The sequence below is a fragment of the Pterocles gutturalis genome, unplaced genomic scaffold (assembly GCF_000699245.1).
Source record: "Pterocles gutturalis isolate BGI_N339 unplaced genomic scaffold, ASM69924v1 scaffold15522, whole genome shotgun sequence".
NCBI classification, from domain to species: Eukaryota; Metazoa; Chordata; class Aves; order Pterocliformes; family Pteroclidae; genus Pterocles; species Pterocles gutturalis.
In genome coordinates this window covers 63,534-90,261 of record NW_010115675.1, presented here as the reverse complement: position 1 = coordinate 90,261, position 26,728 = coordinate 63,534, and the positions used below count along the sequence as shown (strand labels likewise).

Sequence of the window (26,728 nt, the reverse complement as noted above, 5' to 3'; positions counted from 1 at the left end):
GTGCGCCTTTTTAAAGTTTTCCATCATTTTGTTTTGAATGAGAGGTACCATTTCATAATTCTACTTCTGTAGCATTGGCATTATAAAGACTTAGAGAGACAGTACAGGGCTGGGGACAAAGAAATGGAAAACACCCCATCATTTTCTTAGCTCTAAGTGAGATAAATCAAAACTACTGAAGTCACAAGACTAGCTAAGAATCCCTCTGCCTTTTTTTCATTTCAGTATACATGAAGCTCAAGATCTGAACCTGCTATGACTGACCCAGACGTCCTCACTGAGGTCCCAGCAGCTCTCAAACGCCTTGCCAAATATGTGGTGCGTGGCTTTTATGGCATTGAACATGCTTTGGCTCTGGACATTCTCATCAGGAACCCCTGCGTGAAGGAAGAGGACATGTTAGAGCTCCTTAAGTTTGATAGGAAGCAGTTGCGGGCTGTCCTCAACACCCTCAAGGGTGACAAGTTCATCAAATGCAGGATGAGGGTAGAGACGGCTCCAGATGGCAAAACCACCCGACATAACTACTACTTCATCAACTACCGCCTTCTTGTTAATGTGGTGAAGTACAAGCTGGACCACATGAGGAGGAGGATTGAGACGGATGAAAGAGACTCCACCAATCGCGCCTCTTTTAAATGCCCCATTTGCTTCAGCACTTTCACAGACTTGGAGGCCAACCAGCTGTTTGACCCCAGGACAGGTAAGAGTACAGTTAGCAGAATGTTCTTGCTCTCTTTCTTGTAAGTGCTGGACTTTAAGGAAACAGTCTTAGGAGAGTTCTCTTGAGTTCGGATGGAGCTAGAGGGCACTCTGTTCCTGCAGGTGGTAAATGTTTGAGCAAAGGACAATATATACAGACTTAACACAGTCTGTATAGGCAAATAGCAATGTTGGTAAAACAGTTGAGTGACAAGCAGTAGAGAAATGGAGGTCTTGTCACAATCGAATTCAAGGGTGAGTAAGGCAGTCTGTCCTTGTTGGAAGCGGATGGATTTTCAGTATAACCTGGTCTTGCCTGTAAGCTGTATGACTTACTGTTAGTTTGGAGAGAGGGCATAGGTGTAGTTGACTTTGCTATGCAAAAAAATTTTAATTTAGAGATGGTCGTGCAAGGAGTGAGTTGTTACTGTTCAGTTTTCTTCTAGCCAGTTCATTATATTGCACAACCATGTTTCCCCAGTGTAAAGCAGTCTCATGAAAGTTAAAAGAAATTAGTTACAGACTTGCCTGTGGTTGTGAGTAAACAAGATTCTTTTTCAAGTGTGTGTCTCAGTCTCAGCGGAGGTGCCTATCTGTCTCATGCGTATGACGTAAGAATCTTTTCTGGGTGTCATTGTGTACAGGAGCAGTCCAAATAAGTTGTGCTTCCATGCCAGGGAAGAAAAGGAAGAACACCTGCACCTGATGAGATCCTGTTTTGCTAGTCTAATCTGGGATTATTCTGGGGGGAAGGTAGGAGCAGGGCTTCCACCTTTGGAATGATTTTCTTTACTTCTTAATGTTTCATTTTGAATTATTTGTCCTGATCTTACATTTCCACAAAAATAAAAGAGCAAAACCAGGAAAGCTCTCAGAAAAACTGGAGGGTGGTGCATTGTGTCAGTTACCATAATGAGAAACTGTAACAATTGCCTGTTTAGTGGTAGTGAAGCTTTTAGTCTAGGGGTACTTATGTCTAATCTGCTTTGGAGAAGGGGAAACACCCAACAAATGTTCAGCATATAATGTCCCCTCTTTCTTGCCTCCCAAGACCAAGAGCTGTGAAGTTGCTCCCTCGTGGAGCACCAAAACCAGCAGTGCCAGCACAGATCTTTCTATACTCACCACGTGCTCTCTACAGTAATTATCATCTGTGTCAGCTACAGTTGTGGGTATCAGGCTGAAGGGGAACAGTGCATTTGCAGTTTGCTTCAGTAAGGAGAGAGCTGAGAACCTGTGCAGAGAACGTAGTGGGGAGTGTGAGACACTCATCCCAAGGGGGCCTGTAACACTTTGCAGGTGAATCCTCCCAGCCTATGTGGGTGGTGAGTTCCGAGAGCAAAGAACTGTCTGTCAAGGAGGTGCAGAAGACACTAATGCTGGGATTTGGCTTTGACAGCAGGGCCTGTGCTCCAGCAGCTGATGAGGTCAGCCAAGGGTTTTTGTGCAGTACAGGCACTGGCTGTCCCCACAATGCAAAATCATTCACCCTCAGTGCACCCTCAGTGAGTTTGCAGATCACACCAAGCTGAGTGGTGCGGTTGACACCCCTGAGGGATGGGATGCCATCTAGAGGGACCTTGACTAGCTGGAGGAGTGGGCTTGTGAAAACCTCATGAGGTTCAACAAGGCCCAATGCAAGGTCCTGCACATGGGTCGAGGAAACACCCAGTATCTATACAGGCTGGGGGATGAAGAGATTGAGAACAGCCCTGCTGAGAAAGAGCTGGGTGTCCTGGTGGATGAGAAGTTGGACATGAACTGGAAATGTGCACTTACAGCCCAGAAAGCCAACTGTATCCTGGGCTGCATCAAAAGAACCATGGTCAGCAGGTGGAGGGAGGTGGTTCTGCCCCTCTGCTCTGCTCTCATGAGACCCCACCTGGAGTTCTGTGTTCAGCTGTGGGGCCCCCAACATAAAAAAGACCTGGACCTGTTGGAGTGAGTCCAGAGGAGGGTCACGAAAATGATCCAAGGCCTGGAACACCTCCTCTGTGAGGAGAGGCTGAGAGGGTTGGGGTTGTTCACCTTGGAGAGGAGAAGACTCTGAGGAGACCTGATTGTGGCCTTTCAGTACCTAAAGGGGGCTTATAAGAAAGATGGGGATAAACTTTTTAAAAAGGTGTGTATCAATAGGACAAGGAGTAATGGTTTTAAACTAAAAGAGGAGAGGTTTAGACTAGATATAAGGAAGAAATATTTTATGCTTAGCCTGGTGAAATGCTGGAATGGCTTGCCCAGGGAGGTGGTAGATGCCCTGTCCTTGGAAACATTCGAGATCAGGTTGGATGGGGCTCTGGGCAACCTTGATCTAGTGGAAGATGTCCCTTACTGCAGAGGGGTTGGACTAGCTAACCTCCATGGTCCCTTCCAACTCAAGCTATTGTATGATTCTAAGATTCTACGATTTACTGGCACACGAAGCATTTTGCTGTTTTGCTGATGGAAGGAAAGATGGAGTGCTGTTTTCCCAGCAATTCCCAGCAGTTGGCTTCTGTAAACATTAATGCAAATAACAACACAGCCAGTTTACCTTCACTTACTTTCAATAAGAACATACCTGTCTAGAATTTATGTGTATTCTGTTTCTCCATATATAACTTTTAAGTCAAAGATGGGCTCATCTATCTCGTGCTTGGTGATACTGCTGTTCCTCAAGAGCTTTTACATGGAATACCAGTTTGGATAGGGCTCTCCAGTTACTGCTTAAGAAGTCTCCAAAACTCGAGATAGCTGCTTTTTTCCATTCTGGATAAGTAAGTGGGCAATTTCGGGTTTTTTTGTTTGTGTTTTTGTTGTTGTTGTTTGTTTGTTTGTTTGTTTTTGGTGAGAAAGGCTGCCTTATATTGCAGTGGATTGTGTTGTCTGTATATGTTTCTTGCTCCCCTGGAATGCTGTATTAGGGAAGAACTGAGACACCTTTGGATCTCTCACAGAGGGAGCTTGTGAGGACAAGGCATGCAGAGGGACAAGGTTTATTAGACAGTGAATAGCTGTTCTCTTCCAAGGATATCTAACCCTTATCAGTGATATACATAAACCTCTCCCACTCATTGAAACTCATGGCAGTACAACTGCTGATGGGGAGCTGAAAGCCACATGAATTTCAGTCACGGTTGACCTGAGCTGCTCCTGGTCTGCAGCCATGTTGATAAAGTTTTTTTAATTAAAAGGCCTGCAGGGCCAAAGTCTGTTAGTCCATGGAGCAGGTAGAGTATGGAGGGCATCCTGTGCACTAGTCTAGACCAAGCTTAAGGTGGTCTGTTGTTAAAAGGCATCCTGTTTTTCTGTCTGCTTTTTGTCCTTGTCAGTCAGAGACGGGGATGGTTTAGATGTCCTGTGTTTTCTTCTGCTTCCTGTCCTCTTCCCTAGTTACAATTCAAATACAAACTCTGAGCAACTGTAGAATAAAAGGGTTAGAAGAGGAGGTTATTGCTCTTGTCCTTACTTATCAATGATGATGAGGAGGTTTCCAGAATCTCTCCATGACTGTAGTCATTCTGTTGCAATTTGTTAATTAAGAATGCTTGTGAAGAGCCTGTCCATAAGTTGAATCTGTAATGCTCTTTAATTTTTACCATGGCATCTGTGTCTGTCTCTCGGCTTTAGCAGAGGTCTGTTTCTTACAGGTTACCAGCTGTCAAATGGAGGCTTTTTTTAGCTCTGCACTTTACTCCATTTTGTGAGTAATTCTGAAATAAACCGAGGTATTTATTTTTTCATAAGAAGATTGGTGATTTTGGAAGGTGGAAATGTGTCTGCTGAGAGAAGATAATTGATAGTAAGAAGGGTATGTGTTCAGGGTATAAATGTGATTCGGTTGCTGTTCATCCAGTTAATTTGGAAAAATGTTTTTGAACAGAGTAGCAGCTTTGCCCCTAAGGTAATTTTAAATGTAGATTTTAAATGGTATAAATGTTACTTTGAGAGTGTGATCTCTGTGTTTTTAAAAGTATTATATGATTTTTCTTCATCCCTTTTTCTGCCATTAAACAATCCAAAAAAGCTCCAAAAATATACTATCCTGTCAAAAGTTGAACAAGTATTGTCTGGTACCTGTAGGAAGTTCAAGGACAGGAATGGTGTCATGTTAAAGAAACTGTCAGATGGTGAAAGTCAAGGTGCAGAAAAAACTGGAGTTTTGCTGCTTTTTCAACTCACAAAGGGAACTTTTGAAAAGTGATAAGAAAAGCAGCACATGTTGTGTTGGAGTCGCTTGGTTGTATGACCAGTGGGTGCCTGCTCTCTCTACGCATGGCATGCCCGGGTCATGAGTTTTAGCCCCGTCTGTTCTAAATGAAGAGCTTGAACACATCTCCAGGTATCACACTTTCTCCTCAGTGGCAGTTTTTACTGTTGCCACCAAATAAAGCAGTACCAGTAACTCCTGCTTTTAGAGTCAAACAGCTTGAACAGAGCATGCTTTTATTTTGCAAAAGTTTACTGTGGAAACTTGTAGCAAAGTTAAGAACTTTCTGATTGGTGAGGTTGCAGATTTGCAGTTTGCGTATTGACCTGGCAGTGCCTTTGGTGGGAATTGGTACAGGCTGTGTTGTGCAGGCTGAGCAGACAGTTCTTACCCACTTGTGGGTGTTTTGAGATCTGTAGAAATTAAAACACTAACACTGTATGAACCAAAAGTGTTACTTCTAGCCTTGTGTTTCAGGTGGGGTGACTAAGAAAAGAAGATTGTAGTTTTCCTAGAAGATCCTAATATAAGCACTTGAAATACAGGTCATTGCCTTTCGCTTGTGCCATTGTCTGCTGTCTACCTGTGCTCTGATATTTCATTGCTCTTTGTTTTGCATGCTAGCAATTGCATGCGGCTGCCGTTGTGATGAAGCCTTGTGCAGGTGGAAAGCTGCAGCCATTCCATTAAACAAGGTAAGGGCTATCTCTTCAGGCACGGACATACAAGAAAGAGTTTAACTGGAAAGTGGTAAGAAAAGCCAGATGTCAAATGCATACTGTGAATAACACTGCTGACCTCTGTCTATTCCCAGACCTGGGCTGACAGTGGACACTGACATAAGGGACACTGAGTTTTCCAGTGTTGCACCTGGAGATAGGATGTTACTTCATCAGGCTCTTACACAGACCTATGGGGAGAATTGTCTTCTCTGTGCTTTTGAATGTAGAAGCTACAGAAATTTGGTTTCTGTAGACCAATTCCTGTATTTGCAGAGTGATATAAACAACTCAATACCATCTTGTGGATTGGATTTAAAAAAAAAAAATATTGGAAAATTAAATATGTGCAAATCTGTTCTGTGGAGTGTGGGGGGAAGGACAGGAGGAGCTGCATTGTCTCACCCAGTAGAGGGAGCTGTCTTCTTTTCTCTATACACATGGGCTTGGGTTGATTAATTTACTGAATGTCACAAAACTGGAAATTATATTCATGGATATGTGTTCTGTAGCATGATTAATTGAATCTGGTTGGGGAAGGTCTCTCTGATGTATCCTGTTCTCATACCCTAATCATATTTGTAAATCTAGTGTAGTGTTGGAGTTGACCGCCAAATTCAAGGTCAATTTGAAAGAAAGTATGTGACTAGAAACAGCAAAAGGGAGAGTGGGGTTGAAGTGAAGGAGTGACAGAAATGAGATCCCGCAGTGCATCACACTCGCTGTTATTCAGCCCTGGATTTCCTTAGGTATTCTAAGTACTAAGCCATATCAGGATAGACACCAGCACAGCATGTGAATTTGATGTTAGAAAGAAAATATAAGGCTAGACGAAGTAGTCTTTCCTCTGTTCTCTTATGCCTTTGCAATATAATTTTTGTCCAGTCTTGTGTTTCTTTCAGTTCTACTGCTGTGAAGAAAAATGTTGATGTTAACAGTACATTGTAATCACAGTTGGTCTCTCTTACGTGCATCTATACATTAAGCATTTTCACCATAAAATTTAGTTAGACAAGATGGAAAGTGGAAAGAAAAAGATGGAAGATAAGTGGGTAATGTGAGCCAGGAAGATGATGCTGTTGACATGTTCTTAATTGTAGTTGTAATCACTGGAGTCTTTTGTTGTTACTGGAAATCATAACAGCTAACTGCTTGTCTCCTCTTTGCCCTCCCACAGTTTGTTCTTGTTTTGGTGAATGATTTTGGATATAGCTGTCTTATTGTTCCTGAAGATGCACTCTAGTAGTAACATACTGTGTATCTGGATCCCTTTCTTATTCTGTGTGCTGATATGAAATAGAAGGGAAGACAGCACCTTGAATTTCATTCTACACCCCACTTGTTTTACTGTCAGTCTCTCACATGTCATTTGTTTACTTCATAACAAAATTATACATAACATGTTCAGAGACTGGTTTTCTGTACTTGTCACAAGGCACCCTGTATCTCATTCAGGCAGCCTGTATGCAGCTGAATGTTTGTATAGCTTGGGCCCTCTTACTGAGACTAGAAATTTGACTAGTCTTTGATCTTTTTGCCTTGGTCCTATGTATTCACTTATAGAGCTACTGCCTTTTCTTCTGGGTGCTCAGCTTCTCACTTCATCCCCAGCGAACTATTCAGAACACATCTGTTTTCTCTTCTTGTTCTGAATTTTCACTTCCTCAGGCAAGTTCTACACTAGCTTCAAATCTTCCTCATCTGATTCAAATTGCTTTTGTGCCTGTCCTATGTATTTTGTTAATTTTTTCTTATGCTTCCCCTTCTCCCTGTTTTTTGCCGTGCCTTTTCTTATGGAGCTCTTGTGTCCATTTCTGCTACGTCTCTTTTTGTGTTTTGTCCCTTCCGACCATTAGAAAAAATAAATCACTTAGAGCTGTTTATTCTGTACATTCATACTATGTAATCAATCCTCTTTGGTCTTTATGCTGTTCATTCTTGTCCTTTAGGTTCAATGTTTTTCAGAACAGGTGTTCTGGATAGCTTTGCCTACCATGTACTGCCGTGCGTGTGTTATATGGTATTACTACTGCAGCAATTTATAGCTTTTTACCAGCCAAAATCAGGACTTTAAAAAGTCTTTTTGCAAACTGGCATACCAGAAACTTCCTTTAAAAAGAAAGGATTCAGAGCAGTTCTGTTTTGAACAACTTCAAATTCTGTGAAGATTTTTTTTTTTGTTGTTAGCTTTCCAAGTGTATGTAAAACCATCAGTGTGATTTTTCTTGACTCAGCTTTTTACCAGCCAAAATCAGGACTTTAAAAAGTCTTTTTGCAAACTGGCATACCAGAAACTTCCTTTAAAAAGAAAGGATTCAGAGCAGTTCTGTTTTGAACAACTTCAAATTCTGTGAAGATTTTTTTTTTGTTGTTAGCTTTCCAAGTGTATGTAAAACCATCAGTGTGATTTTTCTTGACTTTACAGGCACATTTTGTTTGTCTGTGCTGCTACTGAGAGCTTTTGGCAAACATCAACAGAAGGAAACTGCCCATGCTCTGCTTGTTTTCTCTGTTTCTATTCAAATTTCTGGCAAAGGCTCCAAGAGCATTCCTGTCAGCTTTACTCTGCTTCAGCTTGATAAGGCCTGAAGCCACAGGGAAAGGAAATCTGAGAAAAACATGTCAGAATTAATGCCTGTTTTTCTAAAAGTAAGTATACTCTTTAGAATGACTTAGAAGGGATGTGTAGGTTACATCTGTTACATGAACTCATTCCCTGCGGGTTGGACACCCTGTCTGAAAGATAACTATCTATTCTAACCATGTATCTCTCAGCTTGGTGGAGAAATAGGTGAAGGTAGTGTTAGAGCCTGTGCTATGCAGAACATCAGACCAGAGGATTATAAGTCATTGGAGTAACTCAGAAAAGCTGTTGCCTGGAGAGTGCTGGCTGGTCTCTTTCCTGTGTTCCACATTGACCTCTGGCTGCTGTGCTGTGCCTCTTAGATTAAAAAAGTATTTGATAAATGCATGCCCTGACTTACAGTATTGATGCTATTTTTTTTTTTTTTGTCTGCAAAAGACATTTTGTTATTAGAAGTGCAGGAAATAATTGCCTTTCAAGTAAAGGTTATCACTTTAGATTTTCTCTTGACTTTGCAAATTGAAATAAATAGCGGCAAGAAGATCTCTGTAAAATCTGTGAATGTTGCTAAGCCATTTGCACTGATGAAAGCTAGACTGCAGCATTCATATCTTTTACTCTAGTAACTTGCTGTTCTTTTGAAACTGCATCCTTGGTAATACCATCTGCAAAGTGTGTCATCCTTTTAGGCATGGGCATCTGTAAGTCAGATCAGGGACTCCTGTAGACTCCTGTTACTTGTGTTGCAGTGTCTCTGCTGTTGGATGCAATTCAAGGGTATAGTATGTTCGCTCAGTTGATAGTTTGGCATAGTCTTCGTGGTTGAAGTTTAGGGAAAAAAAAAAGTTATTTAATTCCTAATGAGCTTCCTTTGGACATTCCCTTTGTCCAGTTGTGTCTTTCTCTGCTTATTGTCTGGCTTAATTTAGGACAGAAGGAAGAACTCTTGTCAGCTCAGAGCTGCTGAGGTTGTGGATATGAGCTGGACAGAAATAGCTCTTCCTGAGGGGAGGACAGGATTCCTCTCTTCCAATTTTATATTGAGTATGTATTAAATCATCTGGTTCTTCTGAACAATCAATAATTTGATGTGCGTCTCGTGCAGTCCATTTTTGAATGTTTAATTTACCTTTTCAAGAGAAATATCTTTGGACACTCAAAAATTCTGTTACAGTATTTTTTATTTTCGTTGGGCTAAAAATGGTCTGCACACTGAGATGAATGAGCAACTTGGTGTTCCTCTAGATAATATAAAGTGATTCTGAAGGTTCTTCTATTATTTTTCTTTTTTAGACATTAAATGTTAAATTGCCTCCCTTCTCTAATTGCAAATCCAGGTTAGCAGGAAGGGGAAACTGTAACATGAAATGTAGAATAATGTTATTGTGAAATGCAGAAGCAAATTAAGTTGGTATCTTTTGAATTTTCTGGAGTTTGCTACCTAAACTATGCCTAAGAAGTAAATACATACAGGTAATTCCATATATATATTGCAGGCTGTGATCAAGTTGCCATTACAGCTGTAACGGGCTTATAGCTCTGGTATGCCCTTAGAGCACCTTGCACGCCTCATTCTCCACTGGTAACCTGCTGTGGTTCCCTGGCAGAGCTTATTAGCTTGTATTCCGTACAGTGCTCTAGAGAAATGTATTTTAAACTGCTGACTGGGCCCTTGGACTGTCTTTGTATAGCTGTACTTGGTCTGTGGCTGGAAAAAGCTACTGTCATCTTGTTTTTCAGATTAAGATCACAGTAATACAGCATGGTTTGTTTCCTTCTCAAGTGCTGTCAGGGTAGAAGTCAGAGGCCCAAGTGCGTCCATCCAGTACTGAAATATGTCTTGCAGTGCGCACTGCAGGTCAGGCATGGTGCTGATGTGTTGTCAGTGTTGCCTGACAGGTGGTGAGTTGGCACAGCAATACTACGATTATGGTGGTCAGAAATGGTAACAGTGAAGTGTAATAGGCATCTGTATGAATCCTTCATGAGTTTATAAATAGGTCTTAAGAGGTTAAGAGGGGCTTTACCATGAAATGCTTCATTGTGTAGATTCAATCAGCATTACTTCAACTATTCACAAGTTCTAGAGGGTGAAGTATCTGTAGTCATCTGGTCATTCCTCAAGAGGAAGTATTTAAGTATTTTACTTAAGAATGTTTTTTATTTTTTCAGTTTTCTGCATGTACCTCTCAGATACACCAGAGATGGGTGTGTCTTTCTGCTGTGTGGAGGCACATAGCATCTACCAGTATGTTCTGAAGGAGTCTTTTGGGAGCCCTGAACAAAATGTAATTTAAACAAGTAGATGTAGAAGTCTTGTAAATACTACTGAGCTGTACGCAAACTCTCGAAGACAAATGACAGGTGCCCAGAATGGTTTGCTGAAGCCGCTTCCATGCATAGGGGAGTTCTGACTTACTTGGTTTGAGTGTTTGAAGCTTTGTAGTATTTTTCTGAGGACGAAAAGTAGGTCCTTTAAAGACATAAGTAGAAAGTGTAACATCTTGCCAGGTAAGATGTTATAACTTACCTTCCAAGGTAAAGTGTTTCAAGTTAAGTTACTTCTTGTTGAAGGAAGATGCCTTCTCAGGAGGGCCTAATTTTCAGGATGTCTAGTGAAGTAATTTTCTGTTCTTTGATCTTTTTTTTTTTTCTGAGGACGAAAAGTAGGTCCTTTAAAGACATAAGTAGAAAGTGTAACATCTTGCCAGGTAAGATGTTATAACTTACCTTCCAAGGTAAAGTGTTTCAAGTTAAGTTACTTCTTGTTGAAGGAAGATGCCTTCTCAGGAGGGCCTAATTTTCAGGATGTCTAGTGAAGTAATTTTCTGTTCTTTGACCTTTTTTTTTCAATGCATGAATTTGGCAATAACCTGATTAAAGTGGTTGTGGCGGAAGGGATGGGAAGACAAATAAAGGCTCTTGCCAGTCTGGTAAAGTGCTTTTAGGTTGATGTAGATTGTTTTTAGGGTTGGGGTGTGTATTTTTGTTTTGGGAATTTTTTTTTTGGGTGGGTTGGTTTGGGGTTGTTTGGGGTTTTTTTGTTTTGTTTTGGTTTTGCATTTTGCTTTACACATTTTAAAGATGTGTTGAAAAAAAGGTCAAAGCTGGTCCCTATTGCCACTTAATTCTGTATCAAGAGGTGTACATTTGAACCTTGACTTGTGAGTTTGGACAAATATCTTTTTCTACTAATGTTACACTGAAAAATTAAGAATTTCTCCTCTGGCAACATTGAAGCTGTTCTTTCTGTTATCGTGTCAGTTCAGACTGCTTACCAAGAAATAGCAATTGTATGATTGAGAAACATGGGGTTTCTATAGTGAGCTGATGAATTGTTCTGCAGGGGCTCCAATGAGGATGGTGTCTGCTTAGCCAGTTTTCACAATAGCCGAGTATTGTGAGGACAAAGTTGCTTGCAGGAACATGCCAAGTAAAACTGCAGCAGGTGCCCTAGTGGAAATGCTTGGTAGCTGGCAGTAATGCCAGCCCCCCTACATGCCAAATGTATACTTTTTGCAGTTGCTATCCACGTGTGCCCTGCCAGCACCCAAAATCTGCTTTCTTTCATTTACAAGAATAAGAACTATTTGTGTCCCTGACAGATTCAATCTGGTTTTTAAATGTGGTGGATGAGTTTGAGGCTACCAACAGCAATCTCGAATTCAAAGCAATATTGAAGTTCATTTTAATAGAAAGTTGCTGTTTCCTTCTATCTTGTGTGACATTTTGGGGCAAGAAATTTGACAGCTGGTTTTCCAAAAGAGAGGCCAACTGCTGTGAAGCTGTGTACACGTCGGTGCTGTAGATAAAGGTAATGTCAGTAAAGTATACAGAGAAATGTAGGCACAGCATTGAGAGGCTTGTCCAGAGATTTGAGTGGATTACGAAGTTAGGAAGAGAAGCGAATGTTCTTTGCTTCTGTTAGCCTTCCGTTGAGCTACAGGACAGCTAGATCTTCCACTGTGTCTGAAGCTACTGCACGTTTCAAAAAGGTCAGGTGTATGAATGGGAATATTGTCTCACAAATACTCTTTTTGAACCTGGACACACGGCCTACCAGGCAGCCAGCTCAAGGGATCTATACTTTGCTGACCTGATACGCATGCTTGTGGCAAAGTGACTCTTCAAAAAAAGACAGCAGGAGGAATACAAGTGCAAATTCTTCTATAGAGTCCTTCCTCGCCCACAGACTGTATGTTGGTTGTCATTGCTTTCTTTAATCAGAAGTGCAGACAGCCTGGTGTATATCTAAAACTTGCAAAACTGAAATGGAAAACCAACAGTATACACCAGTATTGAAGAGATTTATATTTAAAATACTTGAAGGGACAAAAATGTTCCACAGGCAACAGTGCTCAGTCTGTTTCTTGCTGACCATGTTTTCTGAGGAACAGGTGCAGTTGGGAATGCATGTAGGTAATATATTAATTGCTTTTTTTTTTTCCTTTAGTGCCATTACAAAATATATTTGTTAAGCATGCAGATAATCAGTTATCAGCTATGAACATTAGAATTTCTGCCTGAATTTGTCGAAAGTTTTATATTAGTGTCTGTAAGTTCTTACTGATACTAACTTGTCATTGTTGAATAGTGTAAAATTCTTAATTTCTGTTCCTAAAATAGAGGGGAAAAAACCCCAAACCCTCTGAACTCCATTTCCATCATATGTATTTTCACTGTATTTTTCAGTCTTGCTTTAACCGTTCTAATGATTGAATATAGTCCTCATCACTGACTTCAGGAGAATATTTTGCAGCATAGAAGTTTTTATCTGGAGAACTTTGTCGTGTTGCACAAAACTTTTATCTTTCACTTTTGGAAGTAATTATCTGTATCTCTGCATTGTCCCCCACAACTACGGGCTGAAATAGAACCAAAAAGAACAAAACCATGCTAGAAGTCTTTGTATTGACACTTCCTTGCTCCAAGGGAGGATCAGCTTCAGTATCTTCTTTTCTCCTGTCATATATCAGATTATTGGTCTGTTTGCTTCTTACTCATTCCGATTGTACTCCTCCTTTTTAATCAAAATGCTGTTTCCCTGCCCATGCTCTCCAAAAAGGGGCAGAGGAAGATTTTTTTTTTCTGTTATGAAAAGCAGCATTTGGTCTGAATCTTTATTCTGTTAAGGTCTCAAGAGGTAACAGAAATAGTTAATATTTAAAGAAAGAAATTCTGTCAAGCCATGTTGGCTATGTAGATAAGAGAATTAATGATTTTGCTTCTTGAGGATCAATTTTTTTTTTTGACATCTTAGAGGCAAAGAGCTTTTTTTGCTTGAAAAATGTGAGATTTGGGGAGGAGGAAAGAGGAAGATGAAAATGTAGAGATTAGGGGATCGCAAGTGGAAGACAATACTTATTTTAGAAGATAAGTAAACAGTTCACTGTTCCACCTAAGATGCTCTTCAGGGAGAGACAACAACAGCAAGAGGCATGAAACCTACTTGGTGAAGATTTGCATTTCAAAAGGATTATTGGTAAGGCTTTTAATTCCCTCTACCAGGGATGGCCAGGAAAGGCATTTCGTTAGAACACAGCATCCTGTCTTCAATGATTAAAGGAAATCTGGGTGTAGGAAGGAAATAGGCAGCTGCTTTGGCAGAATTGGAGAAAGCTCAATAATGCAACATCGCTCTGATAAAGCCAGTCTAAAATTGAGTCATGGAAGAATTTCCTCTCTTTGCAGTCAATAATTTTCTTCCTTCTGGGCTGTTTAATAGTTCTAATCTTACTCTCCTACTTGTTCCTGGGAAGTTAACAGTGGCTAATACAAGTCCTTCAGTTGTGCTTACAGGTGGAGCTAAGGCAGGCTGTCTTTTCTGGCTTACCTTTGCTGTTAGTCTGAAACAGTCTGATCCAGTTTAATTAATTCAAGCTGAGAAAAAGGGTTAAACTACTCTGCTTCTGTAAACACTCTTATTGACAAGTAGATAAATGCATGTAGCAGTTTTATTGCATTACTTGAGTATATAAACTCTAACATCTGTGATAGTGGGAATACTTGAATACTGTAGTTATAAGTTTCAAGAGAAGACTATCAACTTCTGAATGTCATTCACTGGAGTTGAGAGAGACCTGCTTTTTAATTCCTGTAATAATTGCATTGGGCTGGTGAAATGGATTTTAAAAGGAGTTTGCTTGTCTAACCTCACGCCTAAAAAGAAGCAGATGTAGGATCTTGCGGTGAGTGAAGCACAAGGATGCAACTTGACCATAAATAAAAGACAAAGGATTATGTGATTGGTGATGCTTCACTCAAGCTGAAATGGAGAGATGGCAGCCTCAGTGGTTCTCCCTGCTTTGTGAACAAGATCACAGGATTGTATGATTATTGTTGGGAACAGACCACATAAATTCTAAAAACAAACAGACAAAACCCCACTTTTTGAATATGAGAAGTCAGTGACAGTTGTAATTAAATTGGCTGATATGCATGTGTGTATTAAAGTGTTGATGTAAAATCTTTAAAATGTCAGAGAAGCTGATGAAGGAAGAGGAAGTAAACCTCACCTGCTTTATTTTCTGTTCAGTAAGCTAAAACTTTGAGAGGACTTTGGTCTGGTTCTGTGCTTCACTTGATCCTTTTGGGATTGTGAAGTATTTAACTCGAGGAGATGTGTGTGCTGAACACAGCTGAGCTGCCTACTATCACCCAAATATTTTTATGTGATAACTGAATATTGGGTGTCCAGGCTGGAACATTTTTGCTGAGGAATGAGTTACTCCGTCCTGCTTATAGTCCTTCCTCTTGGCCAAGGGTCTTGCCACTGGTAAATGCTTCGGTGTTTCATCTTAATGTGCCTGGAGCTGCAAATTAATGACCCAGTAACTTGTAAAGCAGACAGGAACTTGCTGCTTTCAAACAATGAAGGTTGCTGTGCTCCTCAGCGGTAGGATATTTGCTTCCAAAATAAAGTCCTAATCATCATCTGAATCCATAGCTTACACTCAGGAGTTTGAGTGTTAAGGATTTGCTGCCTTGTGAGTTGTCAAGACTGCGGTGGTCACAGTCTAATGCAGGGACAAACAGCTTCAGTTGTGGAACCGGAGAAGATGTGGCTGAGCCTGAGCTTGACCCATGCCTGCAGCAGCATGGAACTTTTGGATCCTCCTAAATTTTCCTTGGGTTACTCTGTCATTTAGATATCACAGCAGAAACTTGCAGGTTGATACACTGGACATGAGCTCCCGAGATCCCCCTTCTACCATGTACTTATGGCTGTATGACTTAGGTTCTCCATCTTCAAAATGGGAAATGAAATAACACCTTTTCTTCACACTTGCTTGATTTGTCTGGTTAGACTGACAGCTTTAGAAGCAGAATTTTTCTTAACAAGTATTTTTGCAGATCTCCAATTCTGTGCAGCTCTGAGCCTCTAGATCCCACGTGAATAGGACTGATGCCTCAGAAATACCAATGAGTCTTTGGTAGTCTTCAGCCCTGTTCCAAAATTTCATCTTTATAGTTTATATTTAACTAGAAGACAAAATTGTAGACAAGTATCTACAAATCTCTGAAGTTCTTCTATCTTTCTGTCTTCTCTTGGATGTAAAGTGACTTAGTTATCTTTGTCGAAAATAGGATCTCTTATATCTTGCTTCTCCCTCTTCAGAGTACAGGTTATGAGTTATATCACAAATTCAAGTTCATTGGTGCACTGCTGCTCCTCTACCTGTAAAGGAATAAGAGCTTGTTTCTCTTAACCCCTTTTTATTTGAATTTTAATTTATCAGCTCACTTAAATCTGGTAAAATACATGTTAAATCTGTGCACAATGCATTTCTAACAGCAAGATGGCACTTTACCCTGGGGTTGTGCAAATTCCGCTTGCTCTGGTAGAAGCATTTGTGGTACCAAGCATGAGTGTGTACTTAAGGAGAGGGAAAGCAAAAGCAAGGAAACAGCACACCAGGCCTTCTATTTGAAACTCGCTGTGAGAGCTGAGAGGTTTGCAATTAATGTCCGTATGTTTGTTTATAATTAGTTTTGAAAGGAGCATTAAGACCCTGTAAGCTTCTGAATGCTGAAAGGCAGGAAATCGGTTTTGGAAATGTGTCTGAGGATTCATTTACGTAGTTGTTTTTTTCGTCAGATCACTGCCTCTGTCAGAATTTGTGTGACAAAAAGTTTATAGTATGCATTTGCTGATTTTTTTTTTTTTTCTTTTTGGAAGACTATATAAAGTCATTTTCTTTAATGTGATGGCAGTGTTTGCTTGCAGGTATGCTATACAATTTCTTAATGTCAAAACAGTGATTCTTCAACTTGTGATAATACTTCATTTAGGAACTGCTGTCAGCTGTGATGCAAAATCTTTTAAATATATTTTGTGATATGCTTTTTCTTTTCGGGTTAGAGCAGTTAGAACTTGGAACTGGTATGTTGCTCAAAAGTTGTCTTGTTTGAGAATATCCCTAGCGGTATAGTCTCAAGCACAGGCACTCACTTTGATCTTATCTGTGTAGGTCCTTGTAAGTACCCCAATATTGCGGTGTCTGAACAGTGACATGACATCTTGTTTTCATCTCCCTTCTGACAATCCAAAGGTCCCTTTATAAGGCACACACAGGTCTTCTGAAGGCAGTACAGAAGGTAAAGTGCTGGTATGGGTGAATAATATAAAAAACATGATGCTTTGGACTTGAGTGAACATCATCGTGTTGACTGCTGACAATTTCTGTATTATAAAGACAGTTTTTCATTCCAATTGTGTCTTCACCAAGGATTTGCTGCCTTTTCTATTTTATCTCGTTGGTGCATTGCATATGCATATACAATTCTATAATCAAAATCTTTAGTAGAAAGTATGAAATAGAAGTGAAGCAGGATAGACCCTTGAAACACCCTCTAAGGCTGACAGTAAACCATTATTTTTTTCTAAAAGTGTTCCCCGCCAGTTATGCAATCATTTTCTGATTAATTTATCTGGACTATGTTTTTTTTTAGTTTGCTGATGAAAAACCTCCCTTCTCCCAGCCAAAACAGATTGCTTCCCATTTTTCCCATTATCCTTAAGCTTATACAAAACTTAAGATTGGGCTCTTTTTTTTTTTTCTGTAATAACTTGTATTCCTGCCCAGTTCCATCCATATGAGTAAATTCTCTTCCACACTTTGACCCCCACCAACTTCCAGTTTTCCTTGAGTGTGTTATGAAGTGTAACCCCAAATTTTGAATGCCAGTTGCAGGGCTCGTTGCCCTCAAAGTTGTTTGTCTGTGCATTAGCCTAGGGTAAATGCTGTTCCTCACTGGATACTCTTCTTGGGGGAAGGAAGGAGGAGGAGAGAAGGCTGTCTGCAGCAGTCTCTGAAGTGGATTGCATGCAAAACAATCAATTCGGGTGTGTGAAGAAAATATTTTTTACACCATTAATAAAATAAAAACCTGAAAAAACAGTTTTTCATCTTTATCTCATCCTATTTCTATTTCATATATGTTTTATAGTGTACATGATAGTACAGTCGTACATGTATGTAATTTATAAGGAAATATCCTTATACTGAGGGTCTGTGATCAAAAAAATTTTTACTGATGGGGTGTCTAATCAAAAAAATCTGGAGCTTCAAATTTCCTCTCTTGCCTTCCAAAGATAACTTCTAGTCACTTGCCCAGTGTCCGGATCTTTGTCTTAGATTTTTTTTTTCATTGGAATCTAGTGCATTATAATTTTCTTATTTAAGGGTTAAATCAGACTTTGGAGATGTTTATAAATTTAAAAGGCAATGTGTTGTGCTCTTAAGAAGACTTGCATGGATTTTAATGAAGTACCTTGATCTCTTGCTGACCGCTTTTGTCAAAAATCTGAATGTTTCCTCTTGCTTCAGCTGAAATCTTTTGTCTGGCTTTCCTTGACCCTTGAGTAAATCCTTTATAAGTGCTGAATACTTTGGTGTGAAATGGAGAGAGATTTCTCTTACATCTTTTACCCGTATTGCTGTGTTTTTGTGAATCTCTTTGGATGTGCATCAGGCAGACAATAAACAGATTAAATGGGGTGACTTTTACGTGATGAACTAGCTGAAAGGTAGCCCTTGGAGCACACAGAAGAAGATGCCACTAACTTTGTAGTGCTGTTCTTCATCTTGTGCCCAAGGAGAATTGAGAGTATTCTGGTTTGGGACTGCAGTGATAACAAACGATTGCTTTTGTGCCCACTTCCCATTAAAAGCTCTGTGTTTCTTAGTGCAGCAAGTGATCGGTGAAGGTGCCAGCAGAGCGAGGTTATGTGGTTTGGGGTTTTGCTTTTGTTTTTATTCTCTGTTTGCCTCATTTAGTCATAGCTCTAAGGCAAAACATCCCTTGGTCCCTGTGTGTTCAAATGGAATCGGAACAAATTGCATCATTCCCAAAATTGTTGTGAATGAGGCAAAATTAGTTTGAAAATATTTAGGAAAGTCAGAGTTTTTTGTTAAAAGGAAACCTGGTGCAAAAGTGATAGAGAGGATCTTGGCTTGTGTAAATAGGAAAGACTCTTGATCTAAGTGGGAAGAGGAATTTTTCATGGAAACTTGCTCTGTAAAAAAGTATATTTAATGCAAGAACAGAGAAATACTCAGAATACTGTTTCTGTTACATGATTCAAAAATGTATACATTGCAGGAGGCAAGGCAGAGCAGAAAAGAAAATTTATTGACATTGGACTCCAGAAATTACTGCAGTGTTGGCCATGAAAGATCTAAACAGAACAGTACTGGAGCTTTGTCTTTGATTGAAAGAGTGGATAACTGGTACTCAAACATCAGTAAATTGACAATGTTAAGGTAGATTTGCAACTTTTTCTTGCTTCTGTAAATATGCACCTGACACAATATGCAAAAGCCCTTCTCAAAATAAATGCAATATACTGTTTTTTTGCAAACTAGTTTACTGCCTTGTATGCTCTATCAGACAGTGTATGCTTGCACTAAACTGTATTTTCATGTATCTTTTTTCATATTAAAATATGCTGGCATTTATTGGCAGCAAAATAAATTTATTAAAAAAAACTAATAATTGTGTAATGTTCTTCTCAAATGGCAGTAACTGGCAGCATTACTGTAAGGTCTTGTGAAGTTATACACATAGGTAAACGTAAGTTGCATGGATATGTATATGATGTGTTCCTAATTGGAAATAACTTGATGACAAACCTAGGAAGAGACTCTGAGTACAAAATTTCCAGACTCTCCTCCTCAGAGAAAACCTGAAAGGCTGGAGTATTGTTATTTTCCTTTTCAAGTCACAGTTTGAAACTGTAAAATCTTTCATCTGCCTGTGCTACAAAATATCAAATGTAGGGTGGCACCCTTCATTAGTTAATGCTGCTAAAATAAAAATAAAATGGAGCTCAGTAAGCTGATGCAGATAACTTTTCTACTCTTTTGAAGACTTTGGAAAGAAGCCAAAACCAGCCTCAAAGCTGTTTTTGTTTAAAAATCTATTTTCAGGACCTTAGGAAATGTTCCAATAATACAACTGGATAAATGGGAGAGAGGGAGAGAGAGGTTCCTCCCAAACATGGGCATTCGTAATAGGCAAGATACTCATCTTTCCTAACTGAAGGTGTTTACAGACCAGACACAGACACCCAAGGCAGAAGTGGTCTGTAGTGGAGCTGCTTTCTTTCTGCTGGCAGTGAAGCTGGCCCTGCTGACCAGTAGCCCCCTATGTTAATGTCTGATTTTAGATGTTTTAAGTCCCGGGGAAGGAGCCCTCTCTAGATGTCCCGGGCACCGTATGAATACCAGTTTCATTCTGTGACTCTGGAAGACCTATTAAACTGGCACATGTTAAAATTAAGCTTGCATAGGGTCTGGTGTATGTTAAACTTCTCTTTTGTATGGAACAGTCCAATCAGGAGAGACATTGAACTGTCCTACAAAAATAAGAGGTTTTATTTTTTGTTAAGAAAATAATTCATTAAAAAACTTTTTGAAAATAAATGCTATCACTTGGTCTTAAAATAGTTTTTATCTAAGTCATTATTATTCTACTGTGCTTTATTCTGAATTGTTAAAGCCAGCTATAGCAAACTGAGATCACAAATATCTTGGCTCGGATTCTGGACAGTGTTTTGAGCATGCAGGTAGCTTTTGGTAACATTCCTCATCTGTACATTTTTGTCTTCTCCCTGAAACTGCTTAAAAGTGCAAAGGACTGGTTTGGCTTTTTTAGTGGTGATCACTTAAATGAATTCACGCTGGATTAACCTCTCTTCTAGCCCACTTTCAAATCAGCAAGTTCACTCTATCTAGAGTCTCCCAAAGGGTTAGCATGTGCCTCACAGCATACCTTGTAAGTGAGCGTGCTAGGAGCAATGGAAAAGAACGTGAGGATCAAGAACTCATAGGAATCAACCTGTAATTTTATACTCTTCTTTCAGCCTGCATGTGTTTGAGACTGGGCAAATGGGCAAGAGCATCATGAGATGTCCAGTGCTGAGTCAGACATTAAATATTGTGTTAAAGTAAAAAACACTGCTGTGACTTTCACTTAAACAGGTTAGCAGATGGTGTGTGACAGTCATATGTTTAACACACTGGTACAAGTGTTTAATATGATCCCGGTAAGAAAGGCGCTCAGACTCTATGAGGTATTGATTAAAATATCATTTATTGGAACTAACAAGAAGGGAGAATGAATAATTTTATGTCCCTTCTGATGCTGGGAACCCCCTGTTGTGCAGCACTGGACAGATCTCCAGTCAGGGCGCGGCACGGTGTGCAGAACCCCATCCATGGAAAGGTTTGCTGGCATGATGGTCTTCAATGTTCTTATAGCAGTTTCTTAGAAGAAAATTGTATTGGTTATTTCTGCTGTTGAGCAAAAGGAAGTTTGCATGAGAGCATGCTACTTCACTTTAAAGATTTTATGGTGTATTGCCAGTGTGAAAGCTGCCTTACAGAGTCCTCTGTTACGATTAACTGGCCAAGTTTATCCTGTGGCCAGGGTATATGTGCAGCACAGCACAGACCTGTGGCTACTCAGGCTAGCTGTTTTGTGGATCACGGACTCTCTGCACCATAGCCTCCTGGTTAGAGTCGCTACAGTACACAACCGTTCAGATGGGCAGCCTGCAGCAAGGGAAGGGTGTATCTCACAGCTCTCAATTGACTGCTGTGCTTGCAAAAGGGCCATTGACCTGATCATTTGCAGTGATTCCTGTATCTTCTAAAAGGGCCATATTTTCTGTTTGTATGCACACTGTTGCATGGAGCTTGCATATTGAACCAATTCTTTCTGGACACTGTTTTCATACCACTGATGGGTTAGTTTCAGTAAGGAGTACAGGGCAGTTTGGTATCCTTCAGTTACCACGGCCCTGGCTTACTGGCTTTCAGCATAAGCATAGTAGAGAAACATATTCTAAAATTGGCCCTCTGCTGATTATAAAATGTACAGAAGAAGGCCTAAAACAAGAGAGAAGGCATTTGTTTGTGAACCAGAATGATGATGCAAAATCAAATTTTCCAAGGAAAGCTGTTGTTAGCTTATTAAACAGCCCTCGCTGGTAGGAGGGAAGTTCTGTCTGAATTTTTCATACTCGTTTGTCAATTTTATGTTTGTGGCTTGAAAAACGTTATGTTTGTTTCTGCTTTGAAAAGCAGGTACAAAGTAGGGAATGAGTATACAATAAAAGATATCTGCATTTCAGAATAATGCTGAAGGCTATTTTCAGATACAGTGCAGGGCTAGTAGAGATAGCCCATGATCCTGTTCTGAAGTGGGATAAATTTAACCTCCGTGGCTAGCATATTCCAGTGCTTCTTTAGTTTTCTTAATCTAAAGGTTTAGATTTTAGATTAAAGCTGTGAGGAATCTTTTGTGTGTATGTGTGAAATTGAAGAACAGTTTGTCCCTGTTTTCATTACTGTAACATACTAAATCTCCAAAAGTTGCTGTTCCCAACCACCACCTTCTTAAAACTAAACAAGTCTGGCTTTCCAATTTTTCCCTCATGAAACATGTGTTAAGCTCTGTCATTTTGTTCCTTTGGAATTGCTACAGTCAGTCGCCACCTTCGAGTATGGGATCTGAAGCTGCACCCAGTTTATTAGCAGAGATGTTCATAGGGCAGAATAAAGCAGGATAACATACTGTCTCATGCTTTGCATTACATAGTTATTAATATACACAGTAGCCAGATTCTCTTTTTTTTTTTTTTTTTTTCCCAGCACGACGCTGGTTGCTGGTTTTGTCCTCTGTTATAAATCTGAGGTTTTTTGCGGAATACTGCCAAAACAATTCTCCCCTTCTGGCCTCTGCTCCTCTCCCCCCCCTACCCCCCCGCCTTTTGTTTTTAAACTGAAGAAAAAAGTACTTTCTACGTACCACTACTGAATTTTGTAATACTTACTCCAAACATTTCTCCATTTGGAATTGCCATCATGTCTTCCAAAGCATTTGTAACCCCTTCTGCCCTCTAAACTATAAACTAAATTCACAGTTGCTAGAAAATACTGTCATCAGGGCCTCACTTCATAGAGCTATCCCAGCTGATACCGAATTATTGATACCTGTTCACTGAGAATATTTTTCATTTTTGCATCCTCCTTATTTCCAGTTCACCTTTAGCCTTTCTCTCTGGCTTCCTTATGAGGATGTTTTGCAGGACAGTCCAGTATCAGACTGCATGGCACCTAATAGCTCTCTTTCAGCATTTACAAGAGATTACCAGGAAGACAAAGCCAGGATCTTCACAGTGGTGCCTGGTGGGAGGACAAGAGGTGATGGGTATAAATTGAAACGAAAGGTTCCAGCCTGATTTAAAACCTTTGCACCATGAGGATGGTCAAGCAAGTGCAGCAGGTTGCAGTCTCCATCCTTGAAAGGTTTCAAAATATTACTGGATAAAGTCATGAGCAGTCAGGTCTGATTGTCCTGGTTTGAGCAGCAGGCTGGACTGGAGACCTGCTAAGGTCCCTCTGTGTTTCTGCTCTTTCTCAGATCCAACAGAGCTTCTCTTTTTGCCCTTTGTGTTTGTCCTTCTGAGATTTTCTCTGTTCTTCATATCCTGGTGATTGCTTTCAACAGTTCCCTGTTTTCTGTAGGGTAATCATCATCAGATCTTGCTGACAGTGTATCAAGGATGTGTAGCTCATTTTACCAACTGTACCAAGCTTTACACTCCACTGATTTCTTTCTAAGACTCTGTTACAACATGACATCAGTTTCCACAAATGTCATTATCCACCTGCAGTTTGCTGGTGACAGCAGCATAACCACAGTGACACTGTAATCGTCACCTCCTGGACTGTACTACTGTACCTGAAAGTGGGGTGAAGGCAGCGAGCAGGGCCATGCAGTTATGAAAATGAACCTCCTCACTGTTTTATGACTTTATCAAGCCTGTGCTTGTGTCCTTCCCGTGGCTGACAGCTAGCATGCCATGCTGATGTAACAACGTGGTGCTCCTCTTCAAAGGAAGTTAAGGAATCAAGTCCACGCTACACGAGGGGTGGCATAGGTTGAGACTACATGGCACAACAGCACAGCTCGCTTGGGGCGGTGTCTGTCTGTGAACGTTGGGTAGTTTTAACTTTCAGAGGTGAACCAAAGTGATCAAAAAGCTTTTGTGTTGAAATTTTTCATGGGCCTTAGTAGACGCAGGGATGCATATTCCCATCAGTAAATGGTCAGCATATATCACCTCCCCCTACTTCTACCACCTTGGACCATTTAATGTTACCAAAGTTGCCCAAAGAACTGAAAAACCAGTGGGCGCTCCCTGTCTGCTGGAGAAGAACTACCAGTTGCCAGCCCCTATGGTGAAGAAGCAATTTGTCTTTTCTCTGATCCTGCATTTATCCATCTGTTTCCTATCCACTGTGATGCTCAGGGGCACACGACTGGCCGTTCCCCCCTCACCCCCTGCCACCACCTCACAGCACAACACTTCCAGGGGGAAGGGTGCCGTTCCTACCACGCCCGCTGCACTGGAGGGAGCGATGACTGGTTAAAAATAAATTCAGGAGCAGATGGCAAGGCAGATTATTGTTCATCCTAGGGCGATGATGATGATGTGCCAGCTAACTGCTGGTTGTCTATCAGAATTAATCAGGAGCTGTTGTGGCACATGATCAGTGAAGCCACTGCTCCCCCTGGGAAAAGGGAAAGAAGAGCAGAGAAGCAGCTCTGCAAATGAGGTATCGGAGAAGTGCTTGTTTTTGAAGAGGTGAGAAGTTTCTGATGGAGAAAAGACTATATAAAAAGAAAAACAGGAATGTTTTGGGGGTTTTTTTTAGTGTACTTTCAGTATACTTTTATGTATCTACAGGTATGCCTAGATTCTACAAAGCGACTGGGAAAACCTGGTCACTTTCTTCTTGCTTTTGTCTCAGTGGAATTGTAGATCATCAGAAATAAAAACATTTAAGAGGTTTATAGGACCTTTACAAGCACTATGTATATGGATAGTATGAAACATCCATGGATGCGCCTGGTTTGGATTTGTGGTCTGTGTCAGAGGAAAGGACTTGACGCTTGGTGTGCTCAAAAAACTTCACAAACTTTAATTCTCTATACATAGAGATGAACATAGAGAACAACTCCAGAATTCTGATGCTTTAGCAATCTGAAGGGTAGTTTGTCCATGTTACCTTTGTTTTGTTTTGTTTTGACTAAAGAGATTAATGAACTGGTGTAAGAATTAGCAGATGTTTTGTTTGATCAAATTAAGAAATAGTGAGTACATTTTTGATTATTGTTCTGTAATGGAAATCAACAGTAAATTTCAATCAGTCCACTCAGAGAAATGCTCAGTCTATTTTGTTAGTCTAGTAGCATTTGTTAAACTAAATTTCTTATTTTGTGTCTTCAGCTGCTGTTGTCCAGGCTGTCTGTCATGGCATCTCCTTTCGGTGTACATCCAGTCTTATGTCCAGAGATACATTTTGCTGCGGTGTAATTTATGGAAAATTTATGGTTTTGTTTCAGAAGGTGTTTCAGGTGATACATTAAATACTTTTTATCTAAGACTGTCAGGTCTGTCCAGTCTACCTTAAGTAGTACATTCTTCGCAAACATACATTGTGAAATACAAAAGGTGGAATGAAATTTGCTATTTCTTCACATTTTTAACCACTCTTATTTTCTTTTATGCTTTCTTTTGAAATGGTAGTGCTGGTTTAGGTTGTTAAAGAGGTATTTCCTATGCAAAATAATCTGAGGGCTCTGTCTGCATGTAACAGTGAGTGGAAGACAAGGCAAGGCTGAATTAAGCTTCGTCAGCTCTGATTTTCAGGTGATCTGAGATGTGAGCAGTACGAAGAAAATAACTTGAAGCAGAAATAAGATAGAATGACATAAAGAAAGGTGGTCCCTCTGGACTGTCAAAATTTGCAGATGTCAAGGAGGCTTTTTATTGCTTTGTCTGGCATTATTGTAAACTTCATCAGTATGTCTCTTTAACCGTTCCATGAGTGAGATGGCAAATCACCACCCAGTTACCTGCAACAGCAGTAATCTTTAGGTCAGAAACACTGTTAAAATACTCCTGATACTAACAAGTCCTTTTCTCTTGCTCGTGTTGCAAATGATGAGAATGGAAATAAATTACGTTACTGGCTTATTTCTTGTTATGCATAGGTCAGGCTGAACTGGAAAACTAGCCTTGCTGGCTTTGTTTCTCATCAATTCTCCTGTATGCCACTACAGGAAGGTCAGACTCTTAGTATTTTGCATCTCTAGCACCTGACACGTCCTGTCTTACTTATTTTTTTAATAAGTGAAATAATCTCAGGAACCAGTTTATTTCATTGTCCTTGTCCTTTCGAACTGTTTCTTTTAGCATGCAGGTTGCTGAAGTGAGAGGACAGTTTAAAAAAAAGTTATGTGCACGTGGGATGGTTTGGTCTTTAAATCTTTTTAAGCGGTTAGATGCTGGTAAGACAGGGTGTCGTGGTTTATAAAGCCACAGGGACAGTTTTTGCTAAACACCTGGTGGGCTGAGGCAGGGACAGGGAGGGTTTCACTCACCGCTTAGGGTCACGGGCAAGAAACCGACAGAACTTGTGAAGAACAAGAAAATAATTGAATTTATTAACTATTTACAACAAGAAGCAAGATACTGAGAGAGAGAAACCATATCTTAAAAAGGCACTTCTCCCCCACCCCTCCCTTCTTCCCAAAGCCCAAAGGCTCTGTTCTGGACCTTCTCCCCCCCCTCAGCGGCACAGAGAGGCAGGGAGTGGGGGGTGCAGGCAGTCCGCTGCTGCTTCCTCCTCAGGGGAGGGCTCCTCACAGTCTGTCCCAGCTCCAGCGTGGGGTCCCTTCTCATGGGAGAGTCCTTCTCAAAAAATGCTCCAGCATGAGTCCTTTTCCACAGGGGGCCACAGTCCCCTGACAGTCCCCTGACAACTGCCCGGCTCCAGCGCGGGGCTTCTAGTTCCAACGTGGGGTCCTCCACGGCTGCATCTTTCTTCACCGTGCTCCAGGAGAAATGCTGAGAGCGTTCCCTTTCATGTCTCCGACCGAGTGTCTGCCTGGCTGTCTCCCTCAAAATCTTGCTCCTCTCTCTGCTGCAGGGCTTCATCGGCTTTTTGGGGAAAA

The 26,728-nt window shown here is 40.5% G+C and overlaps 1 protein-coding gene across 1 annotated transcript in view; it reads left to right on the top strand.

Moving 5' to 3' along the window:
* Positions 1-228: 228 nt before the first annotated feature.
* The window catches only part of GTF2E1 (general transcription factor IIE, polypeptide 1, alpha 56kDa), a 46,726-nt gene continuing 20,226 nt past the window's right edge, over positions 229-26,728 (top strand). The window contains exon 1 of the mRNA XM_010075274.1: positions 229-703. Coding sequence (XP_010073576.1) covers positions 256-703 — 448 coding nt within the window. The 5' untranslated portion in view covers positions 229-255. The remainder of the gene's footprint in view (positions 704-26,728) is intronic.